The sequence below is a fragment of the Falco biarmicus genome, chromosome 1 (genome assembly GCF_023638135.1).
Source record: "Falco biarmicus isolate bFalBia1 chromosome 1, bFalBia1.pri, whole genome shotgun sequence".
NCBI lineage: Eukaryota > Metazoa > Chordata > Aves > Falconiformes > Falconidae > Falco > Falco biarmicus.
The window spans coordinates 3,896,271-3,913,157 of NC_079288.1; the positions used below are offsets into that span (position 1 = coordinate 3,896,271).

General features: G+C 39.3%; 1 protein-coding gene across 4 annotated transcripts in view; it reads right to left on the minus strand.

Moving 5' to 3' along the window:
• Window positions 1–2,178: 2,178 nt before the first annotated feature.
• The window catches only part of HELZ (helicase with zinc finger), a 91,479-nt gene continuing 76,770 nt past the window's right edge, over window positions 2,179–16,887 (minus strand). For all 4 annotated transcript variants that reach the window (XM_056333231.1, XM_056333156.1, XM_056333067.1 and 1 more), the window contains 7 exons: window positions 14,729–14,939; window positions 14,187–14,263; window positions 13,482–14,049; window positions 12,873–13,113; window positions 11,214–11,727; window positions 8,060–8,312; window positions 2,179–4,928 (listed from right to left, as the gene is read on the minus strand). In XM_056333231.1, coding sequence (XP_056189206.1) covers window positions 4,597–4,928; window positions 8,060–8,312; window positions 11,214–11,727; window positions 12,873–13,113; window positions 13,482–14,049; window positions 14,187–14,263; window positions 14,729–14,939 — 2,196 coding nt within the window. In that variant the 3' untranslated portion in view covers window positions 2,179–4,596. The remainder of the gene's footprint in view (window positions 4,929–8,059; window positions 8,313–11,213; window positions 11,728–12,872; window positions 13,114–13,481; window positions 14,050–14,186; window positions 14,264–14,728; window positions 14,940–16,887) is intronic.

A 16,887-nucleotide genomic window follows, 5' to 3' on the forward strand; every position in this document is an offset into this window, starting at 1 on the left:
CAAATGAAATGTGCTTAACAATGATATGGGCAGAGCAGGAAGCGTCATGGGCTCGATGCTCTGGAAACGTGCAGATCCGATACGCCCGAGTTCCTTCTAAAAAGAACATTTAGAGTGGTCAAACACACTGTTCTTGGTGCTACTTATAGCAGAGATGCCACATACATAGCAGGATTGCTTACGCAGCATGATCTCTACAAAAGAACCTGCCGAACCAGACAAATCTGGGAACAAAACATTAATTAATCAAAGTAAGGAACAGTACTTAGAGGGTTTGTAAAGCCAACGGCAGCGTTCACGTACAGCTACGGACCAGTGGTGCCACAGCCCGTGCGATTAAGTAAACCAGTACGAACTACAGTAGATGACAACTTCCACGACAACATATGGACGCGAGGGCTTCGGCTCTAACCAGCCGGCTTCTGCGCGTAGCAGCTCGTTATCGGTTGCACGTGGGACACCGCAGGCTGCCGCGCGAGGAGCTGCTCAGCACCGCAGAGGGTGAAGCTTCAGGCGAGACCGAGCGGAGGGGGAATCGCCCCCACGACACGCTCCTGGTCCGGAGGAGCGCGACGCTGTGGACAGACCCCAGCACACACCCCAGGTGGATCCACGGCACCTAAGCGTCCTACAGAGGAGGGAGACCGGCACACACAGAGGAGCCTACGGCAGCGGGAGCAGCGATGGCACGTGAGAGGGAGGCAGCGGGAACGCTCTGCCCCACGCCCCGGCTGCCCCACAGCTTTTCCGAAAGAGGCTGTTTCCAAAATTCAGTCTTCAAATACACACAGCAAAATCTACCAGTTGCATTCACTCAGTAGCTTTTTAAAGGGCAGATGCTCTATTTTGAAATGCAAAAAAAAGTTTAATTTTTTTCAAGTCTAAATAGTTTTCTAAGAATCTTTCCAGCTGGAAAGGCAGGAGCAAACCAGGCACGCTATGGACATGCACATTCATACCCCACATCAGAACAAAGTCTACCCAGGACACATACTGTACCATCAAAAGGTGTGAGCATTATTTCAAAATCCCTCTCCAAGTTACCCCTGTGCTCAGGGGAGAGCATCGCCCCCCACGCATCCCCCCCGTTTCTTTCTCTGACTTAGCAAGGCCAAGTTTAAAGCTTGCAGTTTCCAAAAACTTCAGTCTTCAAATACACACAGCAAAATCTACCAGTTGCATTCACTCAGTAGCTTTTTAAAGGGCAGATGCTCTATTTGAAATGCAAAAAAAAAGTTTAATTTTTTTCAAGTCTAAATAATTTTCTAAGAATCTTTCTCTCAACTCCTTATTAGTTCTTCTCACCGCTGTGACAACCTCCTGTGAGACACCTGGATTTTTCTCGTGAAAAACTGGAATTTGAGAAAATAAACCCAGAACTTATTCTTGATATTAAATACAAGCTTTCTAAATTTAGATCTGGATGACCTTGCCATTTTAAGTTTTCCAAAGACAACGACGGGGGTTTATTCCTGGACAAGGAGCATGGCATTTGGCACTAATTGTACTTCTAAGCATAAAAAAGTCAAGGAGCCACATACCGAGTCGGTGTATATGCCCCAGCCACCACCCACTTCCTCCACGTTGAGACAATTTACACAAACCGAACTTGTAATTTTGAATTTTCGCTGTTAACTGCAACAGGTCTGTATTTTCGGTGCAGCCTGAGCCAGTGACCACTGCAGCCATCTGTAAGGCTTGATTTGACTTTAGTAAGAGTTCTATTAAAGCTGTAGAAGAGTTTACAATGCAGTTTTAGGGTTTTTTTTGTAAAACAGCTATGTCTTCAATAAACATTGGATGATTTGCTCCAAAAAGATCCCGCTCAGGGTTACATACATGACATATAAAGGCCAGGCAAGACATTCCAAAATACATAGTCTTTTGGAAAAAAACTAGCTCTAAGAAATGCAACTGAAGCACGCTAAACATTTCCAAAGCCAAGAGCCAGAAAATCTCTACCATACCATCCTCTAACTCCTAGATGAGGGCACTTGTGAAAATTCAGAACCCAAACCAGCAGGGATTTTCATAAAGTTATAGAACTGAAATTGTAATTCAGAGAGAAAATGCTCCTTCACCCATACTACTTTCAGTGCAGATAAAATGCCAGGGTAAAACAGAATAAAACGTGGCGAGATGCAACCATCTCCCCCTTAACTGATCGACAGATAGCAGTAAATTAACAAGTGATGTTTATTAGTTTAATATTCAAATATGGTGAACAGAATCAAAAGACTGCTCCATATAAATGAATGATTTTTGAAACCCCTGAAATTACAATGCCGACTCGGCGAAGTGAAGTGCATTTGAACCCTACCTCTCCTCGGTCATAGTCTCGCACATCTCATCAAGAACTCTTCACAGACCACAGCGTTCAGGCGCACCGACTCTTCTCCCAGAGCAGTGCCAGGTGCTCCGCCGAGGAGAACTGGCACGGTTCCGCTGAAGGAAAAAGACTTGAGGCTAACTTACACTGAGCACACGTCCAGCCCTTGCAAACGAATTTCCCATGGACCTATTTCTGCAGCCATCAGCTGGGCAAAAACCCATTTAACAGTAGTTTTGCTTGATTCAAGGTTGCAGAATTTGTCCTCTACTCATTTTTGGGTCCTCTTGATTTGATGCCATATGCTGAAGTGCTAAGCATAACTTGGCAGGGGCTTTCCCCTCCCCCAGCATCTTTCGTTTGGTATAGCCATTAGGAAATAAATTAACGAGTTATGCACGCTTTTCTTTACAGCAAAAAGAAGGAAGAAGTTTTTCAGATAAGTTTCTGAATCATAAACCAGCAAAGATTTATAATAAAAAATGTATATGCAAACCTCTGCAGTGTACTGAGTTTAAATCAACCCCATTATATAAAGACTCTTGCCTTAAAACATGAAGTCAAACGCAAAAAAACCCCTGATTGTAACCAGAGCAAAAATCTGATTGAATACAGCAGCAGCCACTGCTCATTAGTCAGGTGTCCCATGGACAGCTGTACAAATCTGGAATCACCCCCACACCCCTCTAAAATTTTAATTCTTTTATGCAATAAGTGGAGGAATACTGCAACTACACCCAGCTCAGTCCCTGTAAAATATTTCCCAGATTTAAAGTTATTTCAAGTGTAAAAGGAGGACTGCTCATCTGGAGAAGCTCTACAAACACCCCTCTCCATCTCCCCAGATGCAAAAGTATGAACAGTGTGCAAGACCACAAATCTTTATGGACAAAATTTATCTTCTGAGTTTTCATACACACTTGTTTCTTTAATTTTTAAATATCCCGTAACTAATTTTTTTTTTTTTTTTCAGTTTGTATTCCTAAAGGGCCAGGTTTGTGAAGTACTTAGCAGAACTCATACAGATAAATAACCTGGTAACCATTCCTATCCCCACAAAAGATTTAGATTAATTTGGATACAGCTTTGACAAACATTAAATCTCTTCTTTAATGATGTTCCTCAAACAAAACAGTTAGCAAAATATCTGAATTTCCTTGTATAATGTCACATTTTAATGTAAACATCAAATAATGTACCAAAAGTTTTACCGGAAAAAAAAAAAAATTAAAGCGGCACAATTCTTTATACCACTGGAGAAAGGGGGAGGAAAAAGCCAGATTACAAACATTTACACATGCATAGTGGAAAAAAAATTAAACAAACAAACAAAAAAGTATTTTACTAAATTCACGCATTTTTTTTAAAATAGTTATTAAATCTACTAAGCACCAACATACCTAAAAATTTATTTTCAGCTTCATGATTCATTTAAAAAACCTATCAAATTAACTTTTCAAACAAGCTTATATTACTAGCTTGTCCAAAAATAAAATGTAGAGTTTTTTGTTTTTTTGTTGGGTTTTTTTTTTGTTTTTTGTTTTTTATTGTTTTTTTTAAAGTATACCAATACTTTTTATCTGAATGTTTCCAAACAATGGCATAGGTGTCTGCAAAGAATGCCTTTACTTTACCCTACAGTGGATGGAAAATACAATACCACATCATACAGAATCTAAAACTATAAAAGTCTGAGAATGCAGCATCCCTTCACAAAAAAGCTGATAAAACTGAAAGTATTTAGAAGATGCTGCACCTTTATTTAAAAAAAAAAAAAAATTAAATGAATTTAAGCAGAAATAACATACATTTTTACATTAACTGGCCATTTCTGGTACAGAAACCCAGCATAGTATGCTAATGTTATTGAATAAATGTAAATGCTACTTACAATCTTCTTAAATACAATTTAGACAAACTTTTTTTCTTTTTTTCTTTTTTCCTTTTTTTTTTTTCTTTTTTAAAGTTGCACAGGTAACCTCTCAGCTGCTAGTTTAATGCAACATATCATTAACATTACACAAATTAAAAAATAACGTGTGATTTCCTACAGAAAAGCTTCCAAAAAACTGACCCACATCAAAAAATGCAAAATAATGGAATATAATTAAAAAATTAGTTGCAAGTCTAGCAGCAAAGCAATTAAGTGAGGATATATTTACTAATATAAACAAAGGGAATATTTGCAACTACAGGTGAAGCCCCAACTATCTTAGTTCTACCAACACAAATAAAAATTAAATTCTCTCTAAAAAAAATAATCTTGATTATTTAAAATAGGAGTAAAAGCCATTGCTACCTGATGAACTACCTAGGCTAAGTTCCTGAAACAAGGACAAAGGGTCGCTATTCTTTTTTGTCTGCTCAGGAGGAGGTTTGGGCTTTGGCGGAGCCCGCAGAGCACTTGCGTAGGACATGACGGGCTTGCTCCCACCGGCGTTCTGCTGGCTGCTGCTGTTCGACTCGACGATCTGCTTGTTGGGCATGAGAGGGGGGAACTGGCCGAGATGCTGGAGCACGCTGTAGTTGAAGGAGTTGGATAGCTGTATGTTCTCGGCCTTCAGGTGTTCCTCTGGGGGCTTGACCGTCTTCGGTGGAGCTGCGAAAGGAGTAACCAGAGTTTGTCTACATGAACAGCGCTGACCGCAGAAATCTGCCTGTAGTAACCCCCAAGCAAGTTCTGCAGGGGACAGAGACCACCTCTGCTGGTAACCTTCCCACCACCACCCATCTTCTGTGTTTGTCACTCTGGGTCCTAGGAAATGTCTTATTATGAAGTTATCGAGCTTCATTCCCAGCTACTGGATCTGGTCTTGCCTCGTCAGCAACGCCGAGCAGACCGACATTACCGACACATTCTCCGTCTGCGTGTACCTACACAGTTCCTAACACTGAACCTGCAATTCTGCACAGGCGGATTTAGCAGAGGCACTGAAGGTAAGCTGCTTCAGAACGGGATATACTCTAATTTAAACACTTCATCCACTGAGACAGCACAAAGAGTATTTCATTCTTCTTGCTTTATAGCTTAATAGGCTAAAATTAAAATTTACAACACCATATATAATTCATTCTCAAACAGCAATTCAGACTCCTGAATGCCAACCAACTAATTACTGGTATTTTAGTCTGAATGCATTCCTGCTAATTGATATGTTCTTGCTCCACATTTAACAACTCCTGTAACTATCAGAAAAAATGATGCTTTAAACCATAGGTATAAAACTGCTTTCAAGTGAATTTCCTGAATCCTAATGAGGTATTTCACTTTTGTCTGGAGAATTCTGCAGTCTTACATAGCTGGAGAAACTCTACACTGAAATGCAGGTATATATTCTATCTAAAATAGCCTAGGAGCTGGGCAACAGATACATTCTGCAATTATTTCAGTCTGTTAATGAGTACAAAAGTAGAAAATCGAAGTATATAGTTAAGTTTCTCACTGGAAGGATCACATACAGGCTTTTGTTTTTGATAAAATACTCAAAAAAAAAAAATCCAACCCATAGAAGAATGCACATGGGAAGACCATAAGTAAAACAGTTCTGCTAGGGTTGCTACGATTAAAAAAAAACAAAACAGAACACAAGCAGAAAAATCTCCACAAAATAACAACAGCACTCAAGAGTAGACAAGTAATGACAAGCAGAGCCAGAGGTAAAAGCTGTGTGTGGTAGAGGTGTCTAACAGAAGAAAAAATACAAAATAAACATCTTGACTAAGAACTTAAAATAATTTTCTTTCTACCCAGAGAAAAAGCAATACAAATCAAGCTCTCGGCTAGCAATTTAGGGAAGTGCTTGCATATAACAACACTGAGCACTTCAAAGCAGCTCTCCCTGCACTCCATAAATCCATGCTGTTGTAACTGAATACTTGTGCCACAGCCATTTCTGATGTATAGAATATATAAGCCCTTGAACGGTCTGGTGTCAGGATTGCTCACTCTCAGGCAACGAATACAGGTACAGGACTGGTTCATAGCATCTCATTCTCCTGGGTTTTTATTTCATGCATAGAAATCAATAGTAACCAGAAACACCGAAGTTACTGGTCATTAACCCTTAGAACTATAAAACACCATTTGGGCTTTAAATATGATCATCACAGCCAGTGAGCTGTAAATGCAGAAAAGCACAGCAGCCACAAAAATGGAGATTTGTTTGCATGAACTATTAGGTACAGGGCAGTGTTGCACAGATGTTTATTTACAAAACAGAAACCAGCCTTAACTACAGTAAAAAACATTTTCATAGCAAATGCAAATGCTAGTCAAAACTTGCCCCTTTCATTTAGGATTTATTATTTGACAGCAAATGTATAGGTATGGTACTTTTCCATACACATATTTCCTCTGAGGATTTTACTCACAAACGTGTTCCCAACCTTTACATAAAAGCAAGAAAACGTGGTATCAGCTGATCCCAGTGCAACCTTGCCAGGGTTCCTGAGCTCCTGTTAGATAACCACAGAGCCTACAGAGCAACTTCAGAGACAGATGCTACTCTCGATGACACATAATAATCATGCATTCAGCTCCTTGATTTTCAGTAAAAATATAAATAGACTGAAGGAGGTGCCCTGAACTTGAAGCTTTTAACTTAGCACAAAAGACGCTGCCATAAACATGGTTTTGTAAAATAACATTTTCACACTTTGGAAATGAAAATGTACATTAGGGACTTAACTCTTGAGTGCTGTCACTGATGTAAACAGCTTTTTTTCATTCATTCCACACTGCATGTTTCTACTTCACAATTACTATACCAGGAAATTACAAGATAATTTGGCCAAAAGCAATTAGATCTTTTAAGGGCAATAAAACCAGCTTATAAATATTTTAAAATTATTATTAATTTTTACTAAAAACATTATTGAATGTTTTTAATATTCACAATGGAAAGATTTTCATATTTTTATCATTTTTTTTTTTTTAATTATCACTGGAAATCCTTGCAGCAAAATCACGGAGAAGAAACTGTACTATCCTGGTAATTTTGTTTCTCGCAAATATTAAAAATATGGAGAACAGAAGAATGCTCTACTTGCAGCTTTTTTTAAATCACTGAATTTCATTTCTCTCTGCTAAATCAATCAACACTGCTACTACCACCAGGGAAGCCCGGTTCCAGCGTGATTCTTCCACACTGAGAGTTTAAACTTCATCATTACTTTGATGGAATACCAGCATTTACTAGGGAAGACAATGAGATTACTAATTCAGTTCATGTTGTTTCTCCCCCAGACTGTACTACCAACAAGAAATACCACTGACTCTGGAAATAAACAATCTACCTTGCAAATAAATCCCACCAGTTACCCCAGCTCCTCTTCGAAAAGCTCAGTTGCACTTGAAACCACTGGCAGAGAATATGTGGGGTTACTAACTCCTGTGAGAAGACTGAGAAGCAGCGTTGCTTTCTGTAGATGAAGAATACTCAGCAGTATTCTTTAGACATCAGCAGCGCACCAGAATGTTAACAAGATAGCAAATGAAACCAGGATTACTCTCAGCAAACCTTTAACTACTGAAACAATGGAGACTTCAAAAATCTTTGTTCAAATTAGTTTGGGGATTTGAAGAGATGTAGGAAAGGTTTTGTGAAAAGAAAAAACAAAAACAAACCCCAAACCAACAACAGACCCTTTCATTTAGACTTGCTCACTCCACTGAACGGTCTACTTAATGGAGCAGAGACAGAGAGAAGCAAGGAGCAGGTCTGCACCTACCTAACAACTCCCGGGGTGGAACTGCTCTGTTGGCTCCGTTGCATGGAATGTTTGGGTATGGGGCAGATGAGGAGGAGTTTACCCACAACTCAGGTGATGAATAGTTGAAAGATGACTGGTTGCTGTGGTCCTGAAGCTCTTTACACTGACCAAGACTGTCTTGAGGAGTGCTTAATTCTTCAGAACAAGCCTGGACTGAACTAGAGGAAATTCTTCTTTGGTACAACGGCCTGCCTGGTCCTCTTGGTTCATACTACGAACAGAAAAAAACATAACAAAAAAGTTTTTTTGCTCCTTTGATTCAACTGCATGTATCAATTACCAATTTTCCATCCATTTTTTTCCATGCAATGGCTTATGAAAAAAGAAAAAAAGTCGTTTGCATTTAGAAAAAAAACCTAACTCATTTAAAATTATATGTTGTATATTGCGGGCACTGGCAATGCATTTTAATCACACAAAACAGAAACAGAACCTTAAAAGGAAGTGCAAGGAGCATCAACAGATTCCTAAATTCTTATCAACCTGTACATCTCACACTCCTACCTGGGAGATGTACCACACAGTGAGAAGGAAGACACCCATAATTCACAAAGAAGCAAAGGAAGCACAGAAACATACAAGAGCAAGAGAAAATGTTCAATTGCAATGTAGAGAGGAAAAAAAAAGAAAAAAAAAAAAGACTTTTCATTTCCAAAGGACAAATGAGTAACTCGTATACCAGGATTTGGGGAAGCACGATAGATGTGTATACTGGATTTTGTGTATATACATACAAAACAAATGCTATGCAGAAGTGTGTGCCCGCAGGAAATAACGCAGAGAATTCTACCCAAACCCACAGAAATTACTCGCTTCCATGATCTACAGGGTTTATGTAGATGAAACTGGCAGGTGCTCCATCATTTAACCCGTTAGCTTCAAGTTCAGGTTTAAGGACTCTCTCAAACTTCCTCAAGATTCAAAGCGAGTCTGTTGTACTACAGATTATTTTTAAAAATAAATACAATATTTTCTCCCTTCTGCACTGTACTAACAAGAGCAAAAATAACAGAAAAGTCATAGAAGTATATCTATACTTGGTAAAGGGAAAAAGTAAGTATTTGAGTGAAATGTCTTAAAAAATTAGCTAAATAAACATCAAATAACTCGCATGCAGTGCCCCAACATTGTTATTATATCATCCACAAAAAGATGGGGAGAAAAACAGCGCATGAAAGAAAACTGTAGTATCTCATTAGAGCCACCACACTACTGTATCGAGGGGACAGCACTCGGACATCCCACCACTCAACCCTCTAATATTCTTCAATAATAAATAAAAATTAAAAAAAAAAACCCCACACCCAAAAAAACCCTCAGATGTTATGGCCTGAATCACACCCAAAAAGTACACTTTTCAGTAGGTTTAACAGGCAATTTTGGTAAGCAATCAGGAAGTTACCAAAGTTCTGGATACTTGCAAGAACAGGACCAGCCAGAATAACTTCAGTATTCCCTTTGATACGCAGTTTAAATCTGGTTTGACTAAACACAGGCAAAAGCTTTTAAGTATCAATTCCATGAGCGGTTTTATAAATTGTGATCAAGAAAACTGTTTAGTGAGGATACTGGAAGTTGTGACACCTCCCCTGACACCCGCCTTATATGAAAGAACTGTTAAAAATATACATAAAACTCTAATTTCTTTGTGTATTCAGTCCCACCTACCAGCTAACTAGCAATCTTGGAAACTTTACAAGCAAGTTTCTGTCTTGTAATACTTTTACTGCATTTGGCATTTCTGTCACATATTTCAAAAGGATGAAGGAATGAGAACTAAAACAAATTTGCGCTAATTACATAAAGGCTCGACTATTTGTCTTCAGATAGCGGGAGCTGTCACAAACTCTATAGGAATATTTATTAGTTTATTACTGCTGAAAAGTCATTGTTCCTATGTCCCGCTGTACTGATGGCATTAACTGTTGTCACAAAGTATTAGATTTTATACAAGGTGGCACGGCTTAATGGACCAAGACATAGAATTTCTAAATGTCTATAAAACCAAACATTATTACACCTCTATCTGGGCCTGAGGACTCCATTAACCTCTCTGGATCTGTATAAGACAGAAATTTGTAAAATGCACTGGAATTCAATTTTAGTTATTTTGCTCAGGCACACAAAGTAAGTATTTTCTATTTTCAGAAGTTGAAAGACAATTAAATATGTTATCACATTGGATAGTGATGAGCAGGGATACCCCACACAGCTTCTCTGAAATCCTTGACAGAAATGCATCACAGAACAAGCTGCTTAACTTGATGTACAAATACTGGATTACATGCAGTCAGTGCAAGATTATCTGGGAATATTAATTCTGGCATTCCAGGAATACATCCTGGCCCCAGCATACTTCATGGCTACGTGTCATACACTCCTTAGCACTCCAGATTACAACAGGGATTAAAAACGCCTGTTCAGAACGTGACCTGTCCGAGTTATGGGATGCAGATCATGCAAGCGCATACATCACACCCCCTCAGAGTCCAGAACAAAAAAAGATCCAGGGGGACAGAGCCAGCTCTGGTGTGGCAGGATTTGTGCTGGACCCAGATTCACGCAGCACAGCTGGGTATTTCTGCACTGATTTCTGACACTGAGCCCCCAGAGTACACAGGACGGCTTTACACAGAATTAGCTCAGGCCAGGTGGGATTTATTACATCAGGTTTCTTGAACCAGTTGTACTGCTCTGGTCTCAAGTTCTTATGAAAAGTAAGTCAACCACATTCACAGGTTAACACTGAGCCAAATGGCTGGCTTATTCAAACTGACGTTCCAAAGAGTCATTTCATGAGGTTTCACCTGGGGTGTCATTAATTCGCACTCCAGATAAATGACAGGCAGATAACAGAGCAGTGACTGCGAGAAAACTCCAAGTAACATTCAAAAATCCGAGACCTCCTGCTCAGTAGAGACAGTGTTATACCTGTGGTGATGGGAACTGCAAGTATGCACATGGTGAACAGAGAAGACAGAAAGTTTTTACCTCGCCGAAATTCCCAGTGTGAGCTTTTAATACGTGAGGCATTTTGCATTCGTGACCACTTCAAAGTATAATTTGATATCAAAATGACACGACGATTGCACACGCAGACAAAAATGCCTACCTCTTCTAAGCTGTGGAGCGAAGAAGCAGATACTGCTCGAGATGCGAGTGGATGAAATGGCTCCTGACCAACTGCATGCTGATGATTCTGTATTTGTATAAAAGGGTTTTGTTGCGACCTATGGGGCAATGGAGGTATACCATAATGAAAGCCCTGCCCCATAAGGTGATTCTGCTGTAGGTTAGCATAAGTCCACGATCCATCAGGTTGCAGGTATTTCAAGGGGGACGGGGTTATATGTTCAGATGGCATCGAGAAAGGGGGATTGTATATTTGGGGTAAATGCTGCTGAAATGCTGGGTTACTGGGTATTTCAATGTCTCTGTTGTTTTCAGTGAAGTTAGGGAAGTGACCGCTGTGGTTGGAGTTGCAGGAAGGAGAAGGGAGAGCTGGTGGGCTTCTGGGCTGCACTTGTCTGTATTGCAACAGTCTTGACTGAGGGGGTGGCATTTCAGCTAAGTCCCGACTTTCACTTTGATCACGGTGTGACAGTTCTCTGAGCAAATCCTGGAATCTGTATTGACAGAATAAATGTATCAAGAGAAAGAAAAAAAATGTTTTGCTGAAATCCCACTCTTTTTTTCAGGTGGAGAAAACTCAAAAGCACAAAACACCGGTTTTAAGTATCCTCATCCTTGCGCTTACTGACCCTAACTTCAAAGGATGTGACTGAGCCATCAGAAATTAGGCACAAGAGGATTAACTGAATGAAATACCTACCTGAATCATCTCAAAGTTTTAGTAACTCTTGAGATTTCCTTTTCAGTCAGAAGAATCAATTTTTTGTTATCTCTTAAGAGACAACTAAGGGAAGCATTTCCTGCTTTATTATACAAAGTAAAAAACTTCACACAGTTAAAGAAAATTTTAACCCCTTAAAAGGCAAAAGCCAGAACCATCAGGGATTCCCCTCATTCGCACCATATACTTCCAAACTTCTCCAAAAGGTCAAGAATATTCAATTCAGCACTTCACAGAGTCAGACAAGAGAGCATTTAGATGCTTTACCATGGCTATAACAAACCAGATGAAAATAAAGCATAGTGGGAGATGACAGTAAACAGAGGCAATTTAAAAACCCAGCCTTCTCAATATACGTGATTAAAGCTGATGACCACTGGAACCATTTTTCTGTTTATGTTCAACAGCTTCCTTTCTTGCCCCCTAACGCTCCATCTCAAACATAATTTTTTTTTTCATCTGCTTTTAAAAGCAAAGGCTTTTTGAAAAGGTTCAGGTTTTATTGGGAGGCAGTGCTTGGGGAGGGGTTGGTTTGTTTCTTTTCAAGCACATAAATCTGAGACTGCTAATTCAATTCGAAGAATTTACAACTTAAATAGGCCTTAACTATACTCAGACACCTCCTTCATAAACACAAGGTTGTTACACTCTATCCATTCCTTATTCCATAAATACAGCACTGAAAAGCTCCATAAAAGTATTTTTTCCACTACAGCTTTACTACCCAATATACTAACAGAATAAAGCATAACACATAATAAAAGCATAGTTGTAAGTCAGCCTGCCAACTATTTTAACCTTCATCATAACGGCAGCAAAAAGCAATACCTTTAAGTGTCTTGCACTTGATCACAGTGTTACAGATAGGTGCCCACTGCTCAATTTTACACAAGCTCTGATGACTCAGTAAACAAATACCTTGAATATGTTGCCTCTGTTTCATCTTCTGTATTACTGGCAAGTTTCCAGTTTGCCCTAACTTGCTGCTGTTGATGCAATCCAATTGGTTGCTGAGGAAGATGTGGTAGATGAGGATGGTGATGGTGTTGATATGGAATAGTGCCTTGACTGAGATAGGCATTATGTTCATTCCATTGCTGTAACCTGGCTTGTTGTTGCTGCCTTATTGTTTCCAAAGCTACATTTCCATGCATACGATCTATAAAAATAGTTTTAAAAAAAAAATTTATCTAATGCCCCTTTTTAAAGATCTTTATGTCAGAGATAAAAGAAAACTTTTTATACAACATATTCCAGGGCCTACCATATACTAACTGCATTGCAGTGTAAAACCTGGTTATTTAAATCATATGGAAAAAAATCATATAAACATGAATCTTCTAATAAAGTGCTGAATAGTCAAACATGCCTCAAGCAGCAAATTATGCTCAATGACATTACTTATGGAAACTAACCCAACGTCCCAATTCAGAGCAATATGCCTGAAAAGGTAAATACCTCCTTCATTTTCACTTCAATGTAGTTATAATTGCACACTCTGAATTTAAATAAAGAAAAGTCACCTACCTAAAGTGTCCCCTAAGGGCATTCCTGATGGATTCTCTTCCACGAAGTTGTTCAAGTGGGTTGGCAGAACAGGGTTGTGCTGTGCAATGGGCCTCAAAGGATTACTGACTTCTTGTAACATAGGTGGGGGGTGTTGTTCTGAAATCACAGCATCTATAGCAGGAGAATGCGGTCGGTGGGGAATTGGATTATTAAAAAAAGATTGGCTGGGGCCTGCCTGGTAAGCAGGGGAAAGCTGCGAAGGTTGTGGAGGCTGCTGATTCAAATGATTATGCTGCTGCACTACCTGGCTTTGCTGGGGTGGCATTTGGTTTTGTTGTTCAGGCAAATGATTTTGTTGCTGAGTTAAAAGGTTTTGCTGCTGTTGCAGAGGATATGGCTGCCTTGGTATCTGTGACAGGTGCTGGAAGTGGCGATTGGGAACTGCGTACTGGGAGTGGGGTGGGGTGAGATGCAGGTTCAGCTGCCTGGGGTTAAGATTATCTTTGCGATGAAATTTAGCGTTAGGATAACCAACACCGGAACGTGACTCTGGGCTTCTGTTCTGAGAATTCACTTCTAAGTCAACCTAGAAAAACAGAATGAAAAACTTTGAAAATTAACATTAAAAAACCTAAACTAGAACACGTCAGTAATGAATAAATCCATTAAAAGAGAGAATATTAAAAATACACCAACTCACAAACCCAAAAAAGACAAACCCACCTGCTTGGATTCCAGAGGTTTCTTCTCAGGTGTTCGAATTTTACTGATTTCAGGTCCAGCAGGGGTTTCACTTTTCCCTAAAAACATTAATTAGTTTCAATGTAGAAATTATTATTTGGGTTGGGTTGGGTTTTTTTCCCCGACACAGGAAAATTTAGACTTACTAGTATAGCATTTGCAGCATCAGAGACATTTAATATAATTTACCCAAATATCACTCTTTCTTTAATCTCTGCACTTTGCTCATTATTCATCACCAAGTAGTTCTTCCAACTTAATTGCAAAGAACATCAGCAGTAGTTACCACTGGACTACAGGACAGAGACAGACCAATTATACCCTCAACACACATACACTCCCCAACTTTGAATCTCACAAAATCTTAGTTATTTTGTATTGGCAAATCACAAGTTACTTCCTTCACTCTGTAGATTCCTCAACGTCACTTAAAAGACAGAAAGAAAAAATTCCTTTCCACCGCACCCTAAAGTACAAACTCCCTCAAAACAAAACTAATTTGCAATGCAATTTCAACAACTAACCATTTCGACTTTGTTCATGTTGCTCCTTGTCTTGATGCTGAAGCTGCTGCTGTTGTCCTATGCTAACTGGGGAATGATGTCCCAGGCCATAAGGTATAGGAGACCCACGCCCATGTGCCTGTAACAGGTTCATATTATATGCCATAGCTGCTTGATGAGTAATGATTCGAGGGTCAACTGCAAACCTACCCTGATACCCCGTCCACGGTACCTACATAATTTAAAAAAAAAAAAAAAAAAGAAAAAAATTGCAATCTGTTAAGGTACACTAAAGGAAGTAAAGTAACAAGCACACTGATATTAGCTGAGTAATAAGCAATTTTCCATACATCAGATGACCTGACACACTAACACACAACTGCAGGTGGTGCTGCAAAGGGAGAGCAGTAGGAACAGACCTAGCAGCAAGAGGCAAGGAGCAAAAGTTTTGGAGAACTATCCTGGGCAAAAAAAATTTGTATCAAAACCCATTCTTGTTTCAACGGTCTCAAAATTCACAGAGAAGAGACTGATGGACAAACCGCATTTTAATAAACTTGATATTAATCTCTTCTGTAAATTAATAGGAGGGGGTGAAGTTCAAGAAAATGAAACACCCTTTCTCCCGGTAATTAAGAGACATTAGGCTACGTCTCAGGGGGGGTGGAAAGAGCCTCTAACCTGAGGTCCTTTATGGTCCTTTTACCACTCAGTGCTGTAATCTTGTAACAGGAGCGGGTGTATCGTACCTCAGCACCCATGAGACGCCCGGTGAAGTAACAGGACTACTGGTAAAATCAAGGGTCTCTTGGTATGTTAAGGATGGCAGGGCTGCTCCCCAGTGCCTGTGCTACATGGCACAGCTGTGACAGATCATCTTCCTAAATACTGGAAGTAAAATCCACCTCCTGAAAGCATGTCAGAGTCAGGAGTTTTTACAACGTTTTAAATTTTACTCCTAAAAGGAATGCAAAGGAAGACAGCTCTGGATCAAATTCGTTCCATTTTGCCCTGTAGGGAATTTATTAAAAGAAGGAAAATTTTGCATAAGAGGAGAGTGCAGGGGAAGTAATCATCAACACTCAGGCTGACAAAGCATCCTTTACTGATGACAGCAGACAACCTCCTCATGTTTTTACCTTGGATATGGAAACTGCCTTAAACAAAGCAAAGAGATCATTTTATCTTACATGAACATAAACACATTTTACTTCAGTCCCTACCTGGTTTAAGAGTAACAACTTTCATGCAATTCTTTTTTTAATTTAGTGTTTGCCCTTGAAATGTGCACTTTGAACTTCAGCTTTAGGCTACTACTGCATCTGTACAACCTCAAATCATCTCCAACAAGCTTCTTTTCAAAATTAGATGTCTCATTAGTACCTCAGTCACCCCACTTAGTAATTTAAAAAATCCATCCTCAGGGAAGGTGAGCTCAAAAATACTTTTTTAAAAATATATTTCTTTTGACTGGAAATACATAAAAATACATTAACCTTGGAACAATAAGACAGAACTTTTTAAGTTACCTTGACTTAATATTAATATAATGTGAGCAAACATGACAGAGATACAGCTGCCGGCCTCCTCACTGCATTTAAAAGTATCCATCAAATGAGGATTTCTAGTAAGCTAGGAAGAGGAAGAAATCTTGACCCAGCAGCAAAAACCAATTTATAGAAGCCAGCTGGTCTAAGACATACAACTGAAACTAGAGTTCCTACAGAAGTCCCCTATACAGCATCAATAACCAATAGAGGACTCATAATTATTAAGAAAACAAAGTAACTGTATGCCAACATTTAGCACTATGATGGAATTAAACACATCTGCAAGCGTGGGTTCCACGTCCTTCCCAGAGTCTTCAGGAGCTGTGTACAAGACATACATGTCACTCCACAGCATCACATGTGCAGCTTTTGTTCTTTTCTCCCCTTTTTCCTCCTGGAATATGTGACTGTGAAGGTTAGAAAATAAAGCAGATGCTGCTTCTTTAATTTGTGTGAATTTTGGTGGGATAGGTTTATTTGTAATGCAAAATGCCATACACTAATGTAGCCTAAAAGACCTGATTAGGGATCTTCATCGTGTTCTCAAATGCCATTAAGGAAAGGGACTGGAGAAGAAATTGATTCACTATGAGGTTCTGGAAGGGGAAAATATCCCATTATGCTTATTTT